The sequence below is a fragment of the Phyllobates terribilis genome, unplaced genomic scaffold (assembly GCF_046119375.1).
Source record: "Phyllobates terribilis strain yellow unplaced genomic scaffold, ASM4611937v1 Scaffold_1__5_contigs__length_1240528914, whole genome shotgun sequence".
NCBI classification, from domain to species: Eukaryota; Metazoa; Chordata; class Amphibia; order Anura; family Dendrobatidae; genus Phyllobates; species Phyllobates terribilis.
This window is the reverse complement of record NW_027362761.1, coordinates 181,084,015-181,105,460: the sequence shown is the minus strand read 5'-3', so window position 1 is coordinate 181,105,460 and position 21,446 is coordinate 181,084,015. Positions and strand designations below refer to the sequence as shown.

The window sequence follows — 21,446 nt, the reverse complement described above, 5'->3', positions numbered from 1 at the left end:
CCTCCGATTTTCATGCACCCGTCTCTTTAAAAAAGCCGGCTGGCAATTCATCAGCGGCAAACACCGGTACCTGACAATTTAGAACAGAAAGAATAGAGCCTCACACTTAGATTAGATAGATAGAAACATGTCAGTCACATATAATAAGTACAGTGACAGTTTTGGTTACTGTACTTGTCATTTAGTGTTAAAATAAAGGATTTATTAAAAAAAAAATTGGCGTGGGGTTCCCCGTAATTTTAGTCTCTAGCGGAGGTTAAGCAGACGGCTGGGGCTGATGTTTGAAGCCCAGGAAGGGTGCCATGAATATTGGCCCCCTCCCAGGCTAGAAGCACCAGCCGTCAGCCACCCCAGAAATGGCGCATCCATAGGATGTGCCAATTCTGGCACATAGCCTCGCTCTTCCCACTGCCCTGTAGCGGTGGCAGTGGGGTAATAGGGCTGGGGTTGATATCAGTTTATAATGCCAGCTGACATCAAACCCAGGTTAGTAATGGAGAGGCGTCTATAAGACGCCCCCATTACTAACCCCATAGTGAAAGTTAAAAAAAACACCAACACACAGAATAAAATCCTTTAATTGAAATAATGACACAATACTTTAATGTTCTAAATTAAACTCTACTTACTGTCACGCCCATTCCAGCTGAAGCCAACAATCTCCTGCAATAAAAGTAAAATAATAAACCAACCTCATCCTTACCTTTCCATAGTTCCCAGGACGGCTTCAGCTCTGCTACATTGACATGACAGGCTGGATGGTAGCAGAACGTTGCCATCCAGCTTGCCATGCCACAGACACTGAGAAGCTCCTCAGTGTCTGGCTGTGATGGCATCGAGATAAGCCGAGTTCATGCCTGCGATCTGCAGTGTCTCTGAAGGATGACAAGCTGGATGGCAGCGTTCTGCTACCATCCAGCCTGCCATCTCAATGCCATCCCAGCGTGGGAGAATTCTCCTGTTCAAGCGGTGATGTCATTTGCCAGCACCGCTTGAGCAGGAGAATTCTCCCACGCTGTCAGTGACGTGCATGAGGTGAGCTGAGTTCATTGGACATGAACTCGGCTCATCTGGATGCCGTCACAGCCAGACACTGAGGAGCTTCACTGAAGAGCTTCTCAGTGTCTGCGGCATGGCAAGCTGGATGGCAGCGTTCTGCTGCGATCCAGCCTGTCATGTCAATGTAGCAGAGCTGAAGCCATCCTGGGAACCATGGAAAGGTAAGGATGAGGTTGGTTTATTATTTTACTTTTATTGCAGGAGATCTTTGGCTTCAGCTGGAATGGGCGATGCGGTAAGTAGAGTTTTATTTAGAACATTAAAGTAATGTGTGTTTATTTCAATTAAAGGATTTTATTGTGGGTGTTGATGTTTTTTTTAAATTTCACTATGGGGTTAGTAATGGGGGTGTCTTATAGACGCCTCTCCATTACTAACCTGGGCTTGATGTCAGCTGGCATTATAAGCTGACATCAACCTCAGCCCTATTATCCCACTGCAACCGCTACAGGGCAGTGGGAAAAGCGAGGCTAAGTGCCAGAATTGGCACATCCCATGGATGCACCATTTCTAGGGCAGCTGGCGGCTGGTGTTTCTAGCATGGGAGGGGGCCAATATTCATGGCACCCTTCCTGGGCTATTAATATCAGCCCCCAGCTCTCTGCCTAGCCTTTGCTAGCTATTAAAATAGGGGGGACCCCACGTAATTTTTTTGGGGGGTCCCCCATTTTAATAGCTAGTAAAGGCTAGGTATTCAACTGAGGGCTGATATTAGTAGCCTGGGAAACTCCGTGGGTATCACCCCCTTCCCAGGCTTCAAACATCTGCCCCAGCAGTCTGAATAACCTCCGCTAGAGACTAAAATTACGGGGAACCCCACGCCAATTTTTTTTTTAATAAATCCTTTATTTTAACACTAAATGACAAGTACAGTAACCAACACTGTCACTGTACTTATTATATATGTGACTGACATGTTTCTATCTATCTAATCTATGTGTGATGCTCTATTCTTTCTGTTCTAAATTGTCGGGTACCGATGTATGCCGCTGATGAATTGCCGGCCAGCTTTTTTAAAGAGACGGGTGCATGAAAACACTATTGTTTTTTTTTAATAAATCCTTTATTTTAACACTAAATGACAAGTACTGTAACCAACACTGTCACTGTACTTATTATATATGTGAATCACATGTTTCTATCTATCTAATCTATGTGTGATGCTGTATTCTTTCTGTTCTAAATTGTCGGGTACCGGTGTATGCCGCTGATGAATTGCTGGCTTTTCATGTTTCTCTGTGAGCACTGTTCCCATTGGGCAATCACTGTAATGCCACAACCACCATGGCTGTGGCATTGCAGTGAGTGGCAGACAATCCCTGCATGATTGGTGCTCTAAATAGCGCCAAACATGCAGGACGGGGACCCGAGCTCCCACCCGAGCATCGCGCAAGTACTCGGCGAGCTCCGAGCATCTCGAGTACTGAGATGCTTGGGCGAGTACCAAGCAGTGGCGAGCATGCTCGCTCATCACTAGTGGACAGGTCTCATCAAAAGTCCCTACATTAACAGGCATTCTGAGGACAGGAGAGCTGTGAATGAGACTGCACTAACAAGCTTCAGGTGCTACACAAAGGAGAACAATCCTGAACCTGAAATATTTTGTTGTTAAAGGGGAATTCCCAATCTGCTTTTTTGTATATTGGGAGTTGGATGGTATTACAAATACTGATATCTTCCTTCTGCTTGTGTAGTAGAGGCGAGAGAGCCTTTAAGAGAACTCCTATATGATGTTTCAAAGATGGAGAGAGACTGCCATCTGCTGGCCAGACACAGTCAAGTAAAACCAAGATATGCTAGGGAAGTTGAAGAGAGAGCAGATTTAGACACTGGACCCGATCAGGTGACTTCCAGGAAGGAGTTCCGGGAGATAAGAGGCCAGCGCGCCAAGACTGAGCAGTTTTTGGCGCCAAGCAGCAGAAAGGAGCAGACGTGTTCCCTGCGTGCTAAGAAGCCCCGCGTGGCAGGCCTAAGCCAGAGGCCTGTGAGGTGCCACAGCCTGGCACCGGTAGAAGAGCTTCGGATTCCTCAGAGATGTGATCCGAGTGCTGTGCCTGCTGAGGAGACTCTGAACCTGCTTGTGGTGCTGAGTGAGATCGCGGAACCCGACATCCCCCGCCGACAGACGAGGTCTGGACCCCCCTTCCGCCGGCTTGAGAGATTGCCTCCAACAGCCAAGCAGAGAGGAGTTGAGAGACGGATGCCCCAGGAAAGTCACGCCAGTGAAGGCAGAGTAGCTGCATACGTGAACAGGGCCACCACTTCTACTGTTCACTCACGGTGCCAGGGCCAATTGAGTTTAGGTACTCAGGTTGGGAGGGGAACGGTTGGGGCTAAAGAAGCTCAACGTGATCTAATTGAATTTATCCGGAAAAGACTTTCGGCCTAGCGGGAATAACCGGTGACCCCCGCTAGGGCCATATGCAAAGTTAAAGAACTCACGTGGTGTCTCTCATGATTGAGGGCACAACATTTCTTTGAGAGACTTCGTATTTTGCTAATATTTCAAATTACTGTTCATTACCCTTGTTGCCAATCCCTTGTTCAGAATACCTGTTATATATATATATATATATAAACTGTTTATATTCATCTCTGACTGTTCTCGCCTTGTGTCTCTGTGCGTTGCATTCCAGCACCTGCATTACATTTGCTCAATGTTTGTCAGAAGGCATGAACTTCAGACAAGCAGAAGAAGTGACAGCGCAGCAGCAATGGATTGTCCAGGTAGTTGACAACCCCTTTTAGGCATGAATAGAAAGAGAACAGTCAAAAAGAATATACAGATGTAATCATTCATATTTGTATGTAAGGGAACATGTATCATTCAAATTCCCAATGTATTTAAATAGGGCCATTAAAATGAACATTTTATTAACAGCCTAAGTTTCTAAGTAAAATATGATGTGGACATACAGATTCAATGTTTTTTTATGCCAAATTCTTTGAGGGTTCAGAATGTCACACTGCTAATTGTTTCAATGAATCTTTGATAAGTACACCTTCTATCATGCTTAGAGTATGTTGGATTAGAGTATGTTGTATAGGCATGAGCATTTTTTTTTTTTAGTGGGAAAGTAGCAATAACCTGGACAAGAGCAGACACGTATGTTATACCTTCATTGATAGGTTAAGCTTTTCCGCAAAGAAAGCAGCTCTGTTCGTAGCACATTTCACTGTAAAACAAAAAAACAGGTTATACATTTTATGATACTTTATTATTTGCTTACATTCCTGTTGTAAGTAAACTGCAGTTGGTGGTAAATATTCTTTAAAGACCAGAACAAAAACTTGTGCACAATAACATTTGCGTTTTTAGCTGCAATAAGAACCAATGTTGATTTACCAGTGGTACAACGCTGCTTATATTGCATGTGCTTAAAGAGAACCTGTCAGTAGGGTTGTGCTAAGTAAACTACAGGCAGTGTCAGCTTGGCGCCGTTACTCTGATTAAAATGATAACTGATTTGATGAAAACCGCCCTGTGGTTCTTGTGTAATCTTTACTTTCAGTTGGCCCCCTCCCAGGCTAGAAGCACCAGCCGTCAGCTGCCCCAGAAATGGCACAGACATAGGATGCGCCAATTCTGGCACTTAGCCTCGCTCTTCCCACTGCCCTGTAGCGGTGGCAGTGGGGTAATAGGGCTGGGGTTGATGTCAGCTTATAATGCCAGCTGACATCAAGCCCAGGTTAGTAATGGAGAGGCGTCTATAAGACACCCCCATTACAAACCCCATAGTCAAAGTTAAAAAAAAACACAAACACCCAAAATAAAGTCCTTTATTTGAAATAAACACACAATTCTTTATTGTTCTAAATTAAACCATACTTACCATCATGCCCATTCCAGCTGAAGCCAACGATCTCCTGCAATAAAAGTAAAATAATAAACCAACATCATCCTTACCTTTCCATGGTTCCCAGAAGGGCTCCAGCTCTGCTACATTCACATGACAGGCTGGATCGCAGCAGAAAGCTGCCATCCAGCTTGCCATGCCGCAGACACTGAGAAGCGCAGGCATGCTTGCGCTCCTCAGTGTCTGGCTGTGACGGCATCCAGATGAGCCGAGTCTCTCACGCTCACCGCATTCGCAGGAGAATTCTCCCACGCTGTCAGTGACGTGCATGAGGTGAGCTGAGATTATTGGACATGAACCCGGCTCATCTGGATTCCATCACAGCCAGACACTGAGGAGTGCAAGCATGCCTGCGCTTCTCAGTGTCTGCGGCATGGCAAGCTGGATGGCAGTTTTCGGCTGCGATCCAGCCTGTCATGTGAATGTAGCAGAGCTGGAGCCGTCCTGGGACATTGGAAAGGTAAGGATGATGTTGCTTTATTATTTTACTTTTATTGTAGGAGATCGTTGGCTTCAGCTGGAATGGGCGTGATGGTAGGTATGGTTTAATTTAGAACAATAAAGAATTGTGTGTTTATTTCAATTAAAGGACTTTATTCTGGGTGTTTGTTTTTTTTTTTAACTTTGACTATGGGGTTAGTAATGGGGGTGTCTTATAGACGCCTCTCCATTACTAACCTGGGCTTGATGTCAGCTGGCATTATAAGCTGACATCAACCCCAGCCCTATTACCTCACTGCCACCGCTACAGGGCAGTGGGAAGAGCGAGGCTAAGTGCCAGAATTGGCGCATCCTATGGATGCGCCATTTCTGGGGCAGCTGACGGCTGGTGCTTCTAGCCTGGGAGGGGGCCAATATTCATGGCACCCTTCCTGGGCTATTAATATCAGCCCCCAGCTGTCTGCCTAGCCTTTGCTAGCTATTAAAATAGGGGAGACCCCACGTAATTTTTTTGGGGGGTCCCCCATTTTAATAGCTAGTAAAGACTAGGTATTCAGCTGGGGGCTGATATTAGCAGCCTGGGAAGCTCCGTGGGTATTACCCCCTTCCCAGGCTTCAAACATCTGCCCCAGCCGTCTGCTTAACCTCCGCTAGAGACTAAAATTACGGGGAACCCCACGCCAATTTTTTTTTTTAATAAATCCTTTATTTTAACACTAAATGACAAGTACAGTAATCAACACTGTCACTGTGCTTATTATATACAGTACAGACCAAAAGTTTGGACCCACCTTCTCATTTAAAGATTTTTCTGTATTTTCATGACTTTGAAAATTGTACATTCACACTGAAGGCATCAAAACTATGAATTAACACATGTGGAATTATATACTTAACAAAAAAGTGTGAAACAACTGAAAATATGTCTTATATTCTAGGTTCTTCAAAGTAGCCACCTTTTGCTTTGATGACTGCTTTGCACACTCTTGGCATTCTCTTGATGAGCTTCAAGTGGTAGTCACCGGAAATGGTTTTCACTTCACAGGTGTGCCCTGTCAGGTTTAATAAGTGGGATTTCTTGCCTTATAAATGGGGTTGGGACCATCAGTTGTGTTGTGCAGAAGTCTGGTGGATACAAAGCTGATAGTCCTACTGAATAGACTGTTAAAATTTGTATTATGGCAAGAAAAAAGCAGATAAGTAAAGAAAAACGAGTGGCCATCATTACTTTAAGAAATGATGGTCAGTCAGTCCGAAAAATTGGGCAAACTTTGAATGTGTCCCCAAGTGCAGTTGCAAAAACCATCAAGCGCTACAAAGAAACTGGCTCACATGAGGACTACCCCAGGAAAGGAAGACCAAGAGTCACCTCTGCTTCTGAGGATAAGTTTATCCGAGTCACCAGCCTCAGAAATCGCAGGTTAACAGCAGCTCAGATTAGAGACCAGGTCAATGCCACACAGAATTCTAGCAGCAGACACATCTCTACAACAACTGTTAAGAGGAGACTTTGTGCAGCAGGCCTTCATGGTAAAATAGCTGCTAGGAAACCACTGCAAAGGACAGGCAACAAGCAGAAGAGACTTGTTTGGGCTAAAGAACACAAGGAGTGGATATTAGACCAGTGGAAATCTGTGCTTTGGTCTGATGAGTCCAAATTTGAGATCTTTGGTTCCAACCACCGTGTCTTTGTGCGACGCAGAAAAGGTGAACGGATGGACTCTACATGCCTGGTTCCCACCGTGAAGCATGGAGGAGGAGGTGTGATGGTGTGGGGGTGCTTTGCTGGTGACACTGTTGGGGATTTATTCAAAATTGAAGGTATACTGAACCAGCATGGCTACCGCAGCATCTTGCAGCGGCATGCTATTCCATCCGGCTTGCGTTTAGTTCGACCATCATTTATTTTTCAACAGGACAATTACCCCAAACACACCTCCAGGCTGTGTAAGGGCTATTTGACCAAGAAGGAGAGTGATGGGGTGCTACGCCAGATGACCTGGCCTCCACAGTCACCAGACCTGAACCCAATCGAGATGGTTTGGGGTGAGCTGGACCACAGAGTGAAGGCAAAAGGGCCAACAAGTGCTAAGCATCTCTGGGAACTCCTTCAAGATTGTTGGAAGACCATTTCCGGTGACTACCTCTTGAAGCTCATCAAGAGAATGCCAAGAGTGTGCAAAGCAGTCATCAAAGCAAAAGGTGGCTACTTTGAAGAACCTAGAATATAAGACATATTTTCAGTTGTTTCACACTTTTTTGTTAAGTATATAATTCTACATGTGTTAATTCATAGTTTTGATGCCTTCAGTGTGAATGTACAATTTTCAAAGTCATGAAAACACAGAAAAATCTTTAAATGAGAAGGTGTGTTCAAACTTTTGGTCTGTACTGTATGTGACTGACATGTTTCTATCTATTTAATTTATGTGTGATGCTCTATTCTTTCTGTTCTAAATTGTCGGGTACCAATGCTGAATTGCCGGCCGGCTTTTTTAATGAGACGGTGCATGAAAACACTATTATTTTTTTGAATAAATCCTTTAACACTAAATGACAAGTACAGTAACCAACACTGTCACTGTACTTCTTATATATGTGACTGACATGTTTCTATCTATCTAATCTATGTGTGATGCTCTATTCTTTCTGTCTAAATTGTCGGGTGCCGGTGTATGCCGCTGATGAATTGCCGGCCGGCTTTTTTAAAGAGAGTGTCTTCTGAGCAGTTTGTCAGCTTTTGGACACCTTTGAAGCTGTTTTCTATGTGTTTTTATTTGCCTGCCATTGGTTTTGACGGTGTTCGACAGTGTTCTAAGGTGTTCGGCAAACAGTTCCACGAACATCCCGGTGTTCGACGAACCGAACCGAACCCGAACACTACGGGGGTGGCTCAACACTATTGATAACTGCTACTGCGCATGCGCGGACGCCGGTGCCATTTTGTTGGAGCAAAAAAATGTGCAATTTACTTATTAAAAATCCTCTCCATTCACAAGAATGAATGGATTTTTAATTCTACAGTGTACATCTTGTTGCTCAAGTTACCAGGTAACCTACAATCTATGAGCGGACAATTACTGAGGTAAGGAGTGTGTGCCACTAGTAGGCTCTATGCATTACAGTGTGCTTGTGCTGCTCTGAAGCTAGCCCGATCACTGGATACGACCAGCCTCAGTCCACCTGGGTTCTTCCTGGCTGAAAATTGAAAGCTGCCACTGCTAGCAGCATGTGAAGCACACAGTTCAGACCAGCGGCACAGGTCAGGCCTGTGGGCAACCATGAAGCCTTGAGGCAGGTAGATAAAGATAAGAACACTTCTTTAAATGATGTTACTGCCTTTTTATAAGTACTGGCTAAGGCGTGCTAAAGAGTGATCAGGAGAGCCATTATAAATATTTTTGTAACATTTTTAAAGGTATTTAGCTATAGTTGAAGAATGAAAAAGACAAAACAGAGGGTACTGTAGTGGCTGAAGGGTGTACTTTTTATCCTTAAAATGCTTTTTTCTTTCGCATTCCTCACATGTATTAAAGCTGTCAAACAGTCGCAAATCATGCACACGGGAGTGATTCAAACATATCACCGAGTAAGCTGAAGATACTCGGTACTCGCACGAGTATACTCGCCGAAAGGGTTAAACGAACATACTTGCTCATCACTACTTGTAACCCTTTAACATTTTGGGCTTGATTCATTTAGATTGGTGTTTTGTATGCTTGCCTTAATGTAGGCACCACTGGAATAAGATGTGCCTAATTCATTAAGAGGCGCATGCCACTTAAAGAATTAAAAGTGCATCTTACAACTGCTATACGCCTGCACCAGAAATGTTACTCCAGACAGAGACTGTTACACCACTAAAGTGGCATAACTTTTGATGAATGTGATTGAGCAGGATTCATCATGTCCCATCCTGTCCGAGGTCCACTAACTTTGGCAAAACTAGCGGGGAATGGCGTAAAAAAGTTTGAGAGTTTTCAAAGCGTTTTTACCCCCCAGAAACCTGGCAAAAACCTTGATAAATTGGGCCCTTTGTGTTACTTTATTGGCACAAATGTCCAGTTAATGCTAGTTATACTTTATGGCCACGCCCCCACTATCAGTATTTGGTCAGTATTTTTTCTCAGGAGTGAGAGCCAAAACCAGGAGTGGGTGATAAATGCAGAATTCTTGACTTGTTTCTATTTTACCTTTTCTCTGATTGTTCCTCACCTGGTTTTGGCTTCCACTACTGAGAAAAAATACTGACCAAATACTGACCAAATACTGATAGTGGGACAGTGGCCTAAGGGTGCATTCCCAATTTTCAGAATTTGCTGGGGTTTTCACGCTGCGTATTTATGCAGAAGCACTATGAAAAGAGCTGCAGCTCTATATCTGTTTGTACTGAGACCAACATGAAATCTGCTGAGTGTGATTATAACTGTCAGTCATTACATGTCTCACACTGGTAATGCCTCCTTTCATTTAAAATAATCTCTGTAGGCAGATTACAAATGAATTACTGAGACCAGAGCTCAACATTTAAGATAAGTTACAACAGGACATTTGTGCACGGGAAAGATGAGATAAACCAAAGTAATAAAAGTAATTTTTTTTATACAAATGTAGAAATAGTGGGAGTGATGGCTTAGTGATCTGGAATCAGAAGTTATCTAGCTAATATGGTACCACAATACAATTTTTACAATTTTTATTGTACATCAGCATAAAGTAAGAAACTGCATCTTTTAGGTCTGCGGAAAAAAAGAATAAAGAATAGCAAATGGCTGTTTATTTTTTTAAAGGCTGCTGTTAGGCAACTAGACAGCAATGCAGGACAATGGAGAAGATAAGCTTCATGTATCCTCCCTGTCTCACAACCCTAAACAACTATTCAACACCTTCAATTCTCTCCTCCATCCCCCAGTGCCTCCTCCCTCTCCTCTTATTTCAGCCGAAGACTTTGCCTCATTCTTCAAGAAGATTGACACAATCAGACAAAATTTTTGCCTAAAGCCCCCACACCTACTCAACCCTCCTCCTCCAAAACTACATTCTCCACCATTTCTGAAGATCAACTTTCCTCCTTACTCTCCAAATCACACCTCACCACCTGTAAACTTGACCCAATCCCATCTCACCTCATCCCAAACCTTACCACTATCTTCATCCCAGCCCTAGCCCACCTCTTCAACCTGTCACTAACAACTGGTGTCTTCCCCTCATGCTTCAAACATGCCTCAATCACACCCATCCTCAAAAAGCCCTCCCTTGACCCATCCTCCGTGTCTAGCTATCGCCCCATATCACTTCTCCCCTATGCCTCAAAACTACTGGAACAACATGTCCATTCTGAACTGTCCTCCCACCTCTCCTCCTGCTCCCTCTTTGACCGCCTACAATCTGGTTTCCGACCGCACCATTCTACTGAAACTGCACTGACTAAAGTCACAAACGACCTACTAACCGCCAAATCTAAGCGACACTACTCTGTCCTCCTCCTCCTAGACCTGTCATCTGCCTTTGACAAAGTGAACCATTCCCTCTTACTCCAGACTCTCTCATCTCTTGGCATCACAGACTTGGCCCTATCCTGGATCTCCTCATACCTAACAGACCGGACATTCAGTGTCTCCCACTCACAGACCACCTCCTCATCTCGCCCCCTATCTGTCGGTGTCCCCCAAGGTTCAGTTCTAGGACCCCTGCTCTTCTCCATCTACACCTTAGGCCTGGGACAGCTCATAGTGTCTCATGGCTTTCATTATCACCTCTATGCTGATGACACACAGATCTACCTCTCTGGACCCGATATCTCCTCCTTACTAACCAAAATCCCACAATGTCTGTCTGCTATTTCATCCTTCTTCTCTGCCAGATTTCTAAAACTTAACATGGACAAAACAGAATTTATCATCTTTCCGCCATCTCATTCAACCTTCCCAACTTACCTATCTATCAACGTCAATGGCTGCCCACTCTCCCCAGTCCCTCAAGCTCGCTGCCTTGGGGTAACCCTGGACTCGGAACTCTCCTTCAAACCACATGTCCAAGCCCTTTCCACTTCCTGCCGACTCCAACTCAAAAATATCTCCCGGATCCGCACATTCCTAAACCATGAATCTGCAAAAACACTAGTGCACGCCCTCATCATCTCCCGCCATGACTACTGCAACCTCCTGCTCTGTGGCCTCCCCTCTAACACTCTCGCACCCCTCCAATCTATCCTTAAGTCTGCTGCTCGACTAATCAACCTGTCCCCCCGCTATTCCCCGGCCTCTCCTCTCTGTCAATCTCTTCACTGGCTCCCCATTGCTCAGAGACTCCAGTTCAAAACCCTAACCATGACATACAAAGCCATTCACAACCTGTCTCCTCCATATATCTCTGACCTAGTCTCCCATTACATACCTGCACGCAACCTCCGATCCTCACAAGATCTCCTGCTCTACTCCCCTCTTATCTCCTCCACCCACAACCGTATACAAGATTTCTCCCGTGCTTCCCCCCTACTCTGGAACTCTCTACCCCAACGTATCAGACTCTCGCCTACCGTGAAAACCTTCAAAAGGAACCTGAAGACCCACCTCTTCCGACAAGCCTACAACCTGCAGTAACCACCGCTCCACCATACCGCTGCACGACCAGCTCTACCCTCACCTACTGTATCCTCACCCATCCCTCGTAGATTGTGAGCCCTCGCGGGCAGGGTCCTCGCTCCTCCTGTACCAGTCGCTGTCACATTGCGTTCAAGATTATTGTAATTGTTCTTGTATTAGGGTATGTGCACACGATGCAGAAATGCTCAGGATTTTTTCCTGAGCGTTTCTGCATCTCTCTGGCAGGAAAAAACGCATGCGGATTGTACATGCGGTTTCCTGCCAGGGACATGCGGAAATGAAGCGGTCTTCACTTTCATTTCCGCATGCGGGTTGACAAGCACTTCCCAAGCGATTTTAGCATCACTTGGAAAGTGCTTGTCAACTTCACACTATATAAATCCATGCAGCCGGCATGGATTTATATAGTGTGTGAATGTCAAAAAATAAAAAATAAATCTATACTTTACCCTCTGATGGCCCCCGGTGTCCTGCTTCATCGGTCCCGGCTGCCGGCAGTGAAGACTGTAGGACTTTCCGACGTCAGCGTCACGTGACCCGTCACATGACTCTGACGTCAGCGAAGGTCCTTCTTCATTCAACCGCGAAGTGCCCGGGAAGCCGGCAGGACGCAGCGCGGGCCGTCAGAAGGTGAGAATATATATATTTTTATTTTATTCTTTTTTTTTTAATGGTACCTGGGTCTGGATGAGAGTCCTCTCCTCCACACCCGGGTACCATCCGCACATTAGACCGCATGAAAAGCGCATCAACATATACAGTGATGCGGATTCCATGCGGTCTAATGCAAGTCAATGGCGGCAAAAGAGCAGCGTTTCCGCAAAATTAATTGACATGCTGCGGATTTTTGACCGCAGCGTTTACGCTGCGGAAAAATCCGCATCATGGGCACAGCACATGCGGATTTCCATTGGGGAACATTGCTGCCCTTCTACCATGCGTTTTTCATGCGTTTACGCGGCGTTTACGCAACTGCAAAAACGCCGCGGAAACGCATGAAAAACGCATCGTGTGAACTCAGCCTTATACCCCTTTTTCACATGTAAAGTGCCATGGAATAAATGGCGCTATAATAATAAATAATAATAATAATAATAATAAATAATAATAATGTATAATTGAGCACTGTAGCTGACAAATTTATATTGCCAATGATGTAAAAGTAATTACCCTGAGTACGCGGCCTTCTGATTTCTGAGTAAATGTGGTAAAAATTATTGTATGGGCAGTTCTGTATTGATGTTTATACTGTACTGATACTATACTGATACTCATTTTTGGCCCACATTTTGCGAAACCAACAATTGAGGATTATGGAAATGTGTCACTATTATGCAAGTGGTTGTGTCTTAATAGAATACCACTGTGAAGAACAATTTAAGTATATCATTAACAACAAATCAATAGCTCTGGTCACTTAGACTTACGAATACAATATTTTCTTGGGGCTACAACCAAGGTTGTTTTCGAGAGGAAAGTAATGGAGCAGGCATTGTTTACTGTACGTCTAGAATCTATACTGTGACATGAGCTTCTATGCTTTCATGAATAAGCCTTTTGTAGAGCTACTAGTGATTAATATGGCCCCCAAATGGCAGTACCATATTTTTCGGACTATAAGATGCACTTTTTTTGCTCCAAAATTTTGGAGGAAAGTGGGGGGTACGTCTTATAGTCCAAATCTACTGTTGCTGTGGGTGGTGGGTGTGTGGGAGGAGCGGCAGCGGCGGAGGAGCAGGGCACAGGAGGCAGCAGCTGCCTGCTGCAGCCTAACTGTCCCCGCTGCTAAAGAAAATTAATATTCACTGCTCCCCACGCCCATGGGCATGTGGAGCACTGAATATTCATGCTCCTTAATAGTGGGCGCACAGTGTCAGCCCAGCCGCGGCTGCTGCAGCTACTTGGCGGCCACGTATGCTTGCTATTAAAGGGCATAAATATTCACCCCTCTCCATGCCCATGGGCATGGAAAGGGGTGAATATTCATGCTCTTTAATAGCTGGCACACGCGATCGTCCAGTAGCAGCAGGAGCCGCGGTTGGGCTGATATTGCGGGCGCTATTAAGGTGAGAGAATAGTCACTACTCCCCATGTTCATAGTCCCAGCATGGGGAGCAGTAACTATTCCGGAACATCATCTCACTGTGTGGGGGCGCATGGCAGTGAAGTCATGCACGGCTCACACTGTGAGTTGAGTGCTGGCAGCAGAACGGGAAGCAGCTCTGGAACAGAAGGTGAGTAGTACATTTTTTTTTTTTTTGTGTGTAGTATGATGGGCATGAGTGGAGCCAAGCATACCAGGATGAGGGGGGCCATGTATACCAGGAAGAGGGATGGGGGGGCATGCATACCAGGATGGGGATGAGGCGGCCATGTATACCAGGAAGATGGATGAGGGGGGCCATGTATACCAGGAAGAGGGATGAGGGGGCCATGCATACCAGAAAGAAGGATGGGGGGCATGCATACCAGGATGGCGATGAGGCGGCCATGTATACCAGGAAGATGGATGAGGGGGGCCATGTATACCAGGAAGAGGGATGAGGGGGCCATGCATACCAGAAAGAAGGATGGGGGGCATGCATACCAGGATGGGGATGAGGCGGCCATGCACACCAGGAAGATAGATGAGGGGGGCCATGTATACCAGGAAGAGGGATGAGGGGGCCATGCATACCAGGAAGAGGGATGGGGGCATGCATACCAGGATGGAGATGAGGCGGCCATGCACAGCAGGAAGATGGATGAGGGGGTCCATGCATACCAGGAAGATGGATGAGGGGGGCATGCATACCAGGAAAAGGGTTGAAGGGTGACATGCATACCAAGAAGAGGGATGAGGTATACCATGAATACCAGGAAAATGGTTGAAGGGTGCCATGCATACCAGGAAGAGGGATGAGGGGTGCCATGCATACCAGGAAGATGGATGAGGGGGGCCATGCATAACAGGAAAAGGGTTGAAGGGTGCCATGCATACCAGGAAGAGGGATGAGGGGGCCATGCATACCAGGAAGAGGGATTATAAGGTAACATGCATACCAGGAAGATGGGTGAGGGGTGCCATGCATACCAGGAAGAGGGGTGCCATGCATACCAGGAAGAGGGATCAGGGGGCCATGCATACCAGGATGAGGGATGAGGGAGGCCATGCATACCAGGAAGAGGGATGAGGGGAACCATGCATACTAGGAAGAAGGATGAGAGGTACCATGCATACCAGGAAGAGGGATGAGGGGAGCCACGCATACCAGGAAGAAGGATAAGAGGTACCATGCATACCAGGAAGAGGGATGAGGGGTACCATGCATACCAGGAAGAGGGGTGAGGTGGCCATGCATACCAGGAAGAGGGGTGAAGGGTGCCACGCATACCAGGATAAGGGGTGGGAATATTTCCCATTTAATACCTCTACCATAAGGCTCCATCATGCTTTTGCGTCTGAAAATGGGATACGGGCCATCTATAATATAACCAGGGATGTGTCCATCTGTCTGAAGCCTCTATAGACTGCACCTGTGCAATGTGCCTGTGCAGTCTGGCCCCAGAAAGAAGGAACACATCCAGTCCACATCCCAGGTTGGGGAAGCCTATACCAGGATGGGAAAGCCTATACCATGATGAGTGGACCTATACCAGGATGGGGGAGCCTATACCAGGATGGGGGAGCATATACCAGGATGGGGGCACAAATACCAGGATGGGGGACCAGGATGAGTGAGCATAAACCAGGATGGGGGAGCATATACCAGGATGGGGGCGCAAATACCAGGATGGGGGCGCAAATGCCAAGAGGAGGCACAAATACCAGGATGGGGGAGCATATACTAGCATGGGGGAGAATATACTAGAATGGGGGCACAAATATCAGGATGGGTGGGACATATACCAGGATGGGGGAGCATATACCAGAATGGGGGAGCATATACCAGGATGGGGAACCAGGATGGGGGGAGCATATTCCAGGATGGGGGGAGCATATACCAGGATGGGGGACCAGGATGGGGGGGAGCATTGACCAGGATGGGGGGAGCATAGACCAGGATGGGGGAAGGATATACCAGGATGGGGGAGCATATGCCAGGTTGGGGGGAGCATGGACCAGGATGGGGGAGCAAATACCAGAATGGGAAACCAGGATGGGGGGAGCATATACAAAAATGGGGGGAGCATATACCAGGATGGGGGGGAGTATGGACAAGGATGGGGGGGAGCATGGACCAGGATGAGGGGAGCATAGACCAGGATGGGGGACCAGGATGGGGGGAGCATGGATCTGGATGGGGGGGCATGGACCAGGATGGGGGACCAGAATGAGGGAGGAGCATATACCAGGATTGGGGAGAGCATATACCAGGATTGGGGGGAGCCCATTAGGGAATGAATGCCATAGTGGTCAAGCATGTGTTCAACCACAATATTCTAAATTCTAAAAGGGGATAAAAATGACCTATTCTGCTGATCGGTGGAAGTCTCATCGGTCAGACCCAACCAATCCATAAGTTATCATCGATCCTGAGAATAGGCGATAAAGGGGTTGTCCGGTGAAAACAAGTTAAGAGTGTAACATGATTTAACATTGACATTAAAGCTTCAATTCAGCAAAGTGATTACGCCAGAATTCCAAGAATAAAATGCTTTGAAAAATTCACAACATTTTGAGAAAATGAGGATGAGATGAGGATACGACGAGCATGGAGACGCACTCTCATGTAATTCATGATGAGTTGAGGCATACGTTATGGCACTTATTAGATGCACCTAATTGCTAGTCTTGATGAATAGGGGGTCAAAGTGTTATGTGGTAAAGATAATTATATTTTAGTCTCTGCAATGTGACTGAACTCCATTTGTCCCTCCCAAAACACATATTGATGACCTATCCTAAGAATGAGTAATCAATCTTAAAGTCCCAGAAACACATTTAAAGAGATTCTGTCATCAGGATTGCACAACCCCCCCCCCCCAAAGCCATTTATATGTGCATGTAGCTCAGTCAAAGTCCAGCAAAATCTTTACATAGTCAGTCCATTCCTCCATTACTGAGAAATTAGCGTTTGAATTTATATGTAAATGAGGCAATAGATCTGAGGGCAGCCTCTATACCAGTGTTTCCCAAACCCTAAGGAGATCCTGAAAACATGACCTGTGGGGGGCCGTGAGGATGGGGTTTGGGAAACACTGCTCTATACTGTGTGTTATCAAGCATAAAACTCCTTAGTCAAGCATGAGGAGGTGGTGCTGGGTGACGAATAGAGGTGGAGTGACAGAGGCTTCAGATCAACAATAGCCAGTCATTTGCATATCAATTCAAACACTGATTTCATTGTAATAAAGAAATAAACTGTTTAGGTAAAGGTATTGTAGAACTTGTCTTGGAAAGAGCTACATGCACATATAGTTTTTTTTGGGGGTGGGTGAAATCCTGCTGACAGATTCCCTTTAAGTTGTACATATGCCTATATGTCTGAATAACCACATTCAGTTATCAATTGTGATTACAATATTCTATCCTAGTAGACCACCCATCAGTACATACCAACAGCTGTAAGGCAGTTTTCAATGTCTCCTTTTAGCTCCAGGTCCAATGCTTTGTTCACATCATGTTTGCTGTACTTTGTGTACTTCTGAAAAACTGCAATTTAAATATTGTCAATGGAAACAGATTACATAAATGCATCAAGGAACACCATAAAAAGTATGCATATTGCAAATCTTACATTGAGACAGAATATAACAAAAATGTAAACCTCTAAACAATAGATTTATTCATTTAATCCACACAATGCTAATGAGAGATTCATTTATCATTCATTTTCTATTTAATCTGGGTAATCAGTTAATCTCGTATCCTTGAGACTTCTCCATGTTTTTGGCTTATAAAGAGTTCTCTCACACTGCCATATATTCTCTCATGCGAGACAATTGCTTTGATTATATTAATGACACTAATGAGAGAATTGTATCACAATTCATTTCTCCATCTTCTCCATTGTCTCTGTCTACGTAAATCGGACTGTATTTGGTGACATCAGAGTGCAGTCCGATGTTTCACACGATCTTATAGACTTGTATGGGTGCGCATGATCCGATCATTGGATGCACCCGCAGTATGCTGCGTTTTTTTTTTCTCATGTCAAATTGGCATAACAAAATAATCGCAGATCTGCACTGCCCCATAGTAAAACATTGGTCCGAGTGATATCAAATAAACATCAGACAGTACTCGTCCGTGTTATACGCTCATGTGAGCGAGCCCAAATACTGATGCTAAATACTGACACTGATCTGTCAAGGAGACCTTAGGTCATAATCATGAAAGTATTTATAAAAATGTTTAAATCAAGACTATTTCTAAAGTGAAATGTCCCATTTAGATGCCTATGACATCTAATACAATCTGGCCTCTCTGTAGAGTATAATATTGCATAAAAGTGACATATAGCAATACAGTTATTCAGTTTTAAAGGCTATTCTCAAGTTTGAAAGTTATCCCCTATACACCAGATAGATGATAACTTTCTAATCACTGGGTCTGACCGCTGTGGCCTCACCAGTGGTCCTGAGAATCAGGGCTCTTCCAGGCTAAATGGAGTGGTGGTTAATCATGTACATTCCTGCTTCATCCTAATGGGAGTGCTGAAGGCCAGGAGAGCACAGTGCTCACCTATCTCAGGAAATTAAAGGAACCTGTCACCAGAAAAAAATGCTATTAACCTGCATATATGGAGTTAATCTACAGGTTAATAGTGGTATTATCCTGCCCGGCGCCCGCACTTAGACGAACGCTGCAGGGAGAAAGAGAAAATGGACTTTATTCGCCCCGCAGCATTCCGACTTCAGTCACGGGGGCGGCACTGTCACTGGTTCAGTCATTGCTTTGAGTATAGAGAGAGGCGGCTGTAACTGTGTCCCCGGCACTGACTGACAACAGCCCCAATGCCCAGCCAGTGTGAGTCAGGGCTGGGGGTGCGGTTGCGGCGCGGTGACTGAACCGGCAGCACCCCCGTGACTGATACCGAATGCTGCTGGGAAGGATAAAGTTAATTTTCTCCCAACAGTGTTCAGCTAAATGCGGGCGTTGGGCAGCATAATAACGCTATTAACCTGAAGATTAACCCCATATCTGTAGGTTAATAGCATTTTTTCTGGTGACAGATTCTCTTTAAGATTGAATGGAGCAGTAGTGCACATGATCGATCACTGCACGATTCAGCCAGGGCTCTTTAGAAGCCCAGCTTTCACCAGCCACAATTTGTAGGACCTACAACGATTGGTAAGCTATCTCTTATCCCAAGGATTGAGGAAAATTTTCTAACTAGAGAATACCCCCTTAAGTGAAACTTGATCTTCAACAAAAAATACTAGTATCTTAACTAGTACTTTAGCTAGTACCTTAATTTTCGGATGCCTTTATAGTGAGATATGTGACAGCTTCCCATAATGAAAACTATGTTTTAGTTCAGCTCTGTATCCCAGCTATTTACAGTATTCTAAGCGATAGGTTCTAGCTATTGGGAATGATTGAGGAGGTTTGTCCTCAGTTCTGAGATTCAGTGTCACAAATCTGACGTGCAAATATGATCTAAAAGTCCTTGACCCAACACATTTTTCATAATACATGTACTTCAGTAATAATATGCATTAATTTAAGGTATGATCCTAAGTGGCAGGAAGACACATGTGCCATTTATCTCAGCAGAATTCATTAACATCCATGAGTCTGGGTCGGCCTCCACCGAGCCGGGGCGTAATTGCAGCAAACTGTCACGGTGGTCTCGCAGGCTGGCAGGCCATCCTCAGCAGAATAAAAAGGGAAAAGTTGTGGAATTGATGCAAGATCAGCCTGTCTCAACAAACAATGTCCAGACCTCAGGTGCAACAGGAAGAAAAACTCGCTTTTACTGGAGCAGTTGATGATGATGATTACAGCACTTCACAGTTATTCGAGCCAACAGCCCCTCATGGTGTGATGATTCCAGCTCTTTTCCTGCAATGTGTAGCGGCTCTCCTCACTCCCGCTGCATTTAGCACTATACTTGTGACGCGCCCCCTGGGCCGTGTGTGTGAGGGGATACCCGGAGCCGGGTCTCCGTGTGATGCTGGGGGTTGTAGTCTCCGTGGTGGCGACCCGGTCCATGCCCAGGGCGGTCAAACCAAATGGCCAGCCTATATGCTGAATGTCCGACTACGCCACCCGTGGATTGCGGTGAGAGTGAACCGCCGCTGCAGGGCAGACCGCTGAGGCTGGTGTTGTGGGTGCAGCAGAGGGTAGTATAACTCCCCACGGGAGGAGTATAGCCTCAGGGCAGCGAGTGCAGATGTTGGGGGTGATGGTGCGCGGGAGCAGCAGTAACAACACAGAGTCCTGTAATGTTGTCCAGGGCATTTACTCACAGTTCTTTATCCACGTTACTCCAGCAGGTCATAAAGTCCCACGTCAAACTGTGCTCACCAGGTGAGGGGCTCGGCCGACTCCCAGATAACTTTGAAACGTTTCACAGGACCCCCTTTGTGTGTCCTTTCTCTGGCCTGTCATACCCCACCAGTGACCACGTTTCTGTCCGGCTGCCTCGGGCCTTCTCGGGTAAACGTTCGTGCCGTTTCCCTGACCCTATGTGGTGCCTTCCTAGCAGGTGTAGCGAGGGGCTGCGCCACATAAAATGTCACAGCCTCCGGTTTCTAGCTGAGGGTAGTTCCCCGCCTCCACTAGTTTCGGGGACTGGTCTCCCCCTTTGGCCTGACCCCCCTACGCAGGTAGATTCGGGCGTGCGGTGGCAACTCGCCGGTCCACACCCCTGGGGTCCCTTCGTTCCTTGTTCCTGGAGCCTCCTCTGCTCCTTTTCCTTCCTTCTCCTTCCTCCAGGCTCTGGCCGCTCTCTCAGGCCTGCCTGCGGAGCAGAGCTCGGTCTGAGCCTCTGCTCCCTTTCTTCTCCTCTTACTCTCAACTCTCTCTCCTTGCTCTTTCAGTGCTGGCTGGGCCTCACAGGCTAGGCCCGCCTCCGGAGCAGAGCCCCATGCAGAGGCCCTTACTCTGCCACTTCTTCTCTCTGACTGAACTGAACTGAACTCTAAGATGGTGCCCGCCTTTTTATACCTCTCTAACTGTGCACCCAGGAACTGCTTCCTCCCTGCTCCTGCACTACAGGGTCCACCCTTCCTCGGTGTTCCCTCCCCCCACTCCAGCCAGGGACAGGGACTGTCGTGCTCCACTTGGAGCATATTGGTCGCCCTGCCCCCCGGAAATGTGGTGTAATGCATGCAGGTGTCAGGGTCCTGATCCACACTCCATCCTTACCTGGAAGTGAGATATCGCACATCTGGTTGAGATGCAATACCTCTGTAGCGACCGAACCCTCGGGGCGCTACACTCGCACTAAGGCCACGACCCCACTATCAATATTTGGTCAGTATTCGGTCAGTCCTCTCAGCCTGGACCATGGCATCCACGGCATCTCAGGCTTAAAGGAAGGTACCTCAGCTC

General features: G+C 46.1%; 1 protein-coding gene across 1 annotated transcript in view; it reads right to left on the bottom strand.

The window, feature by feature from the left end:
* The window catches only part of LOC141252826 (annexin A1-like), a 66,264-nt gene that overhangs the window by 17,263 nt on the left and 27,555 nt on the right, over positions 1-21,446 (bottom strand). Inside the window, exons 10-11 of the mRNA XM_073670587.1 lie at positions 17,502-17,597; positions 4,177-4,235 (exon numbers count right to left, since the gene is read on the bottom strand). Coding sequence (XP_073526688.1) covers positions 4,177-4,235; positions 17,502-17,597 — 155 coding nt within the window. The remainder of the gene's footprint in view (positions 1-4,176; positions 4,236-17,501; positions 17,598-21,446) is intronic.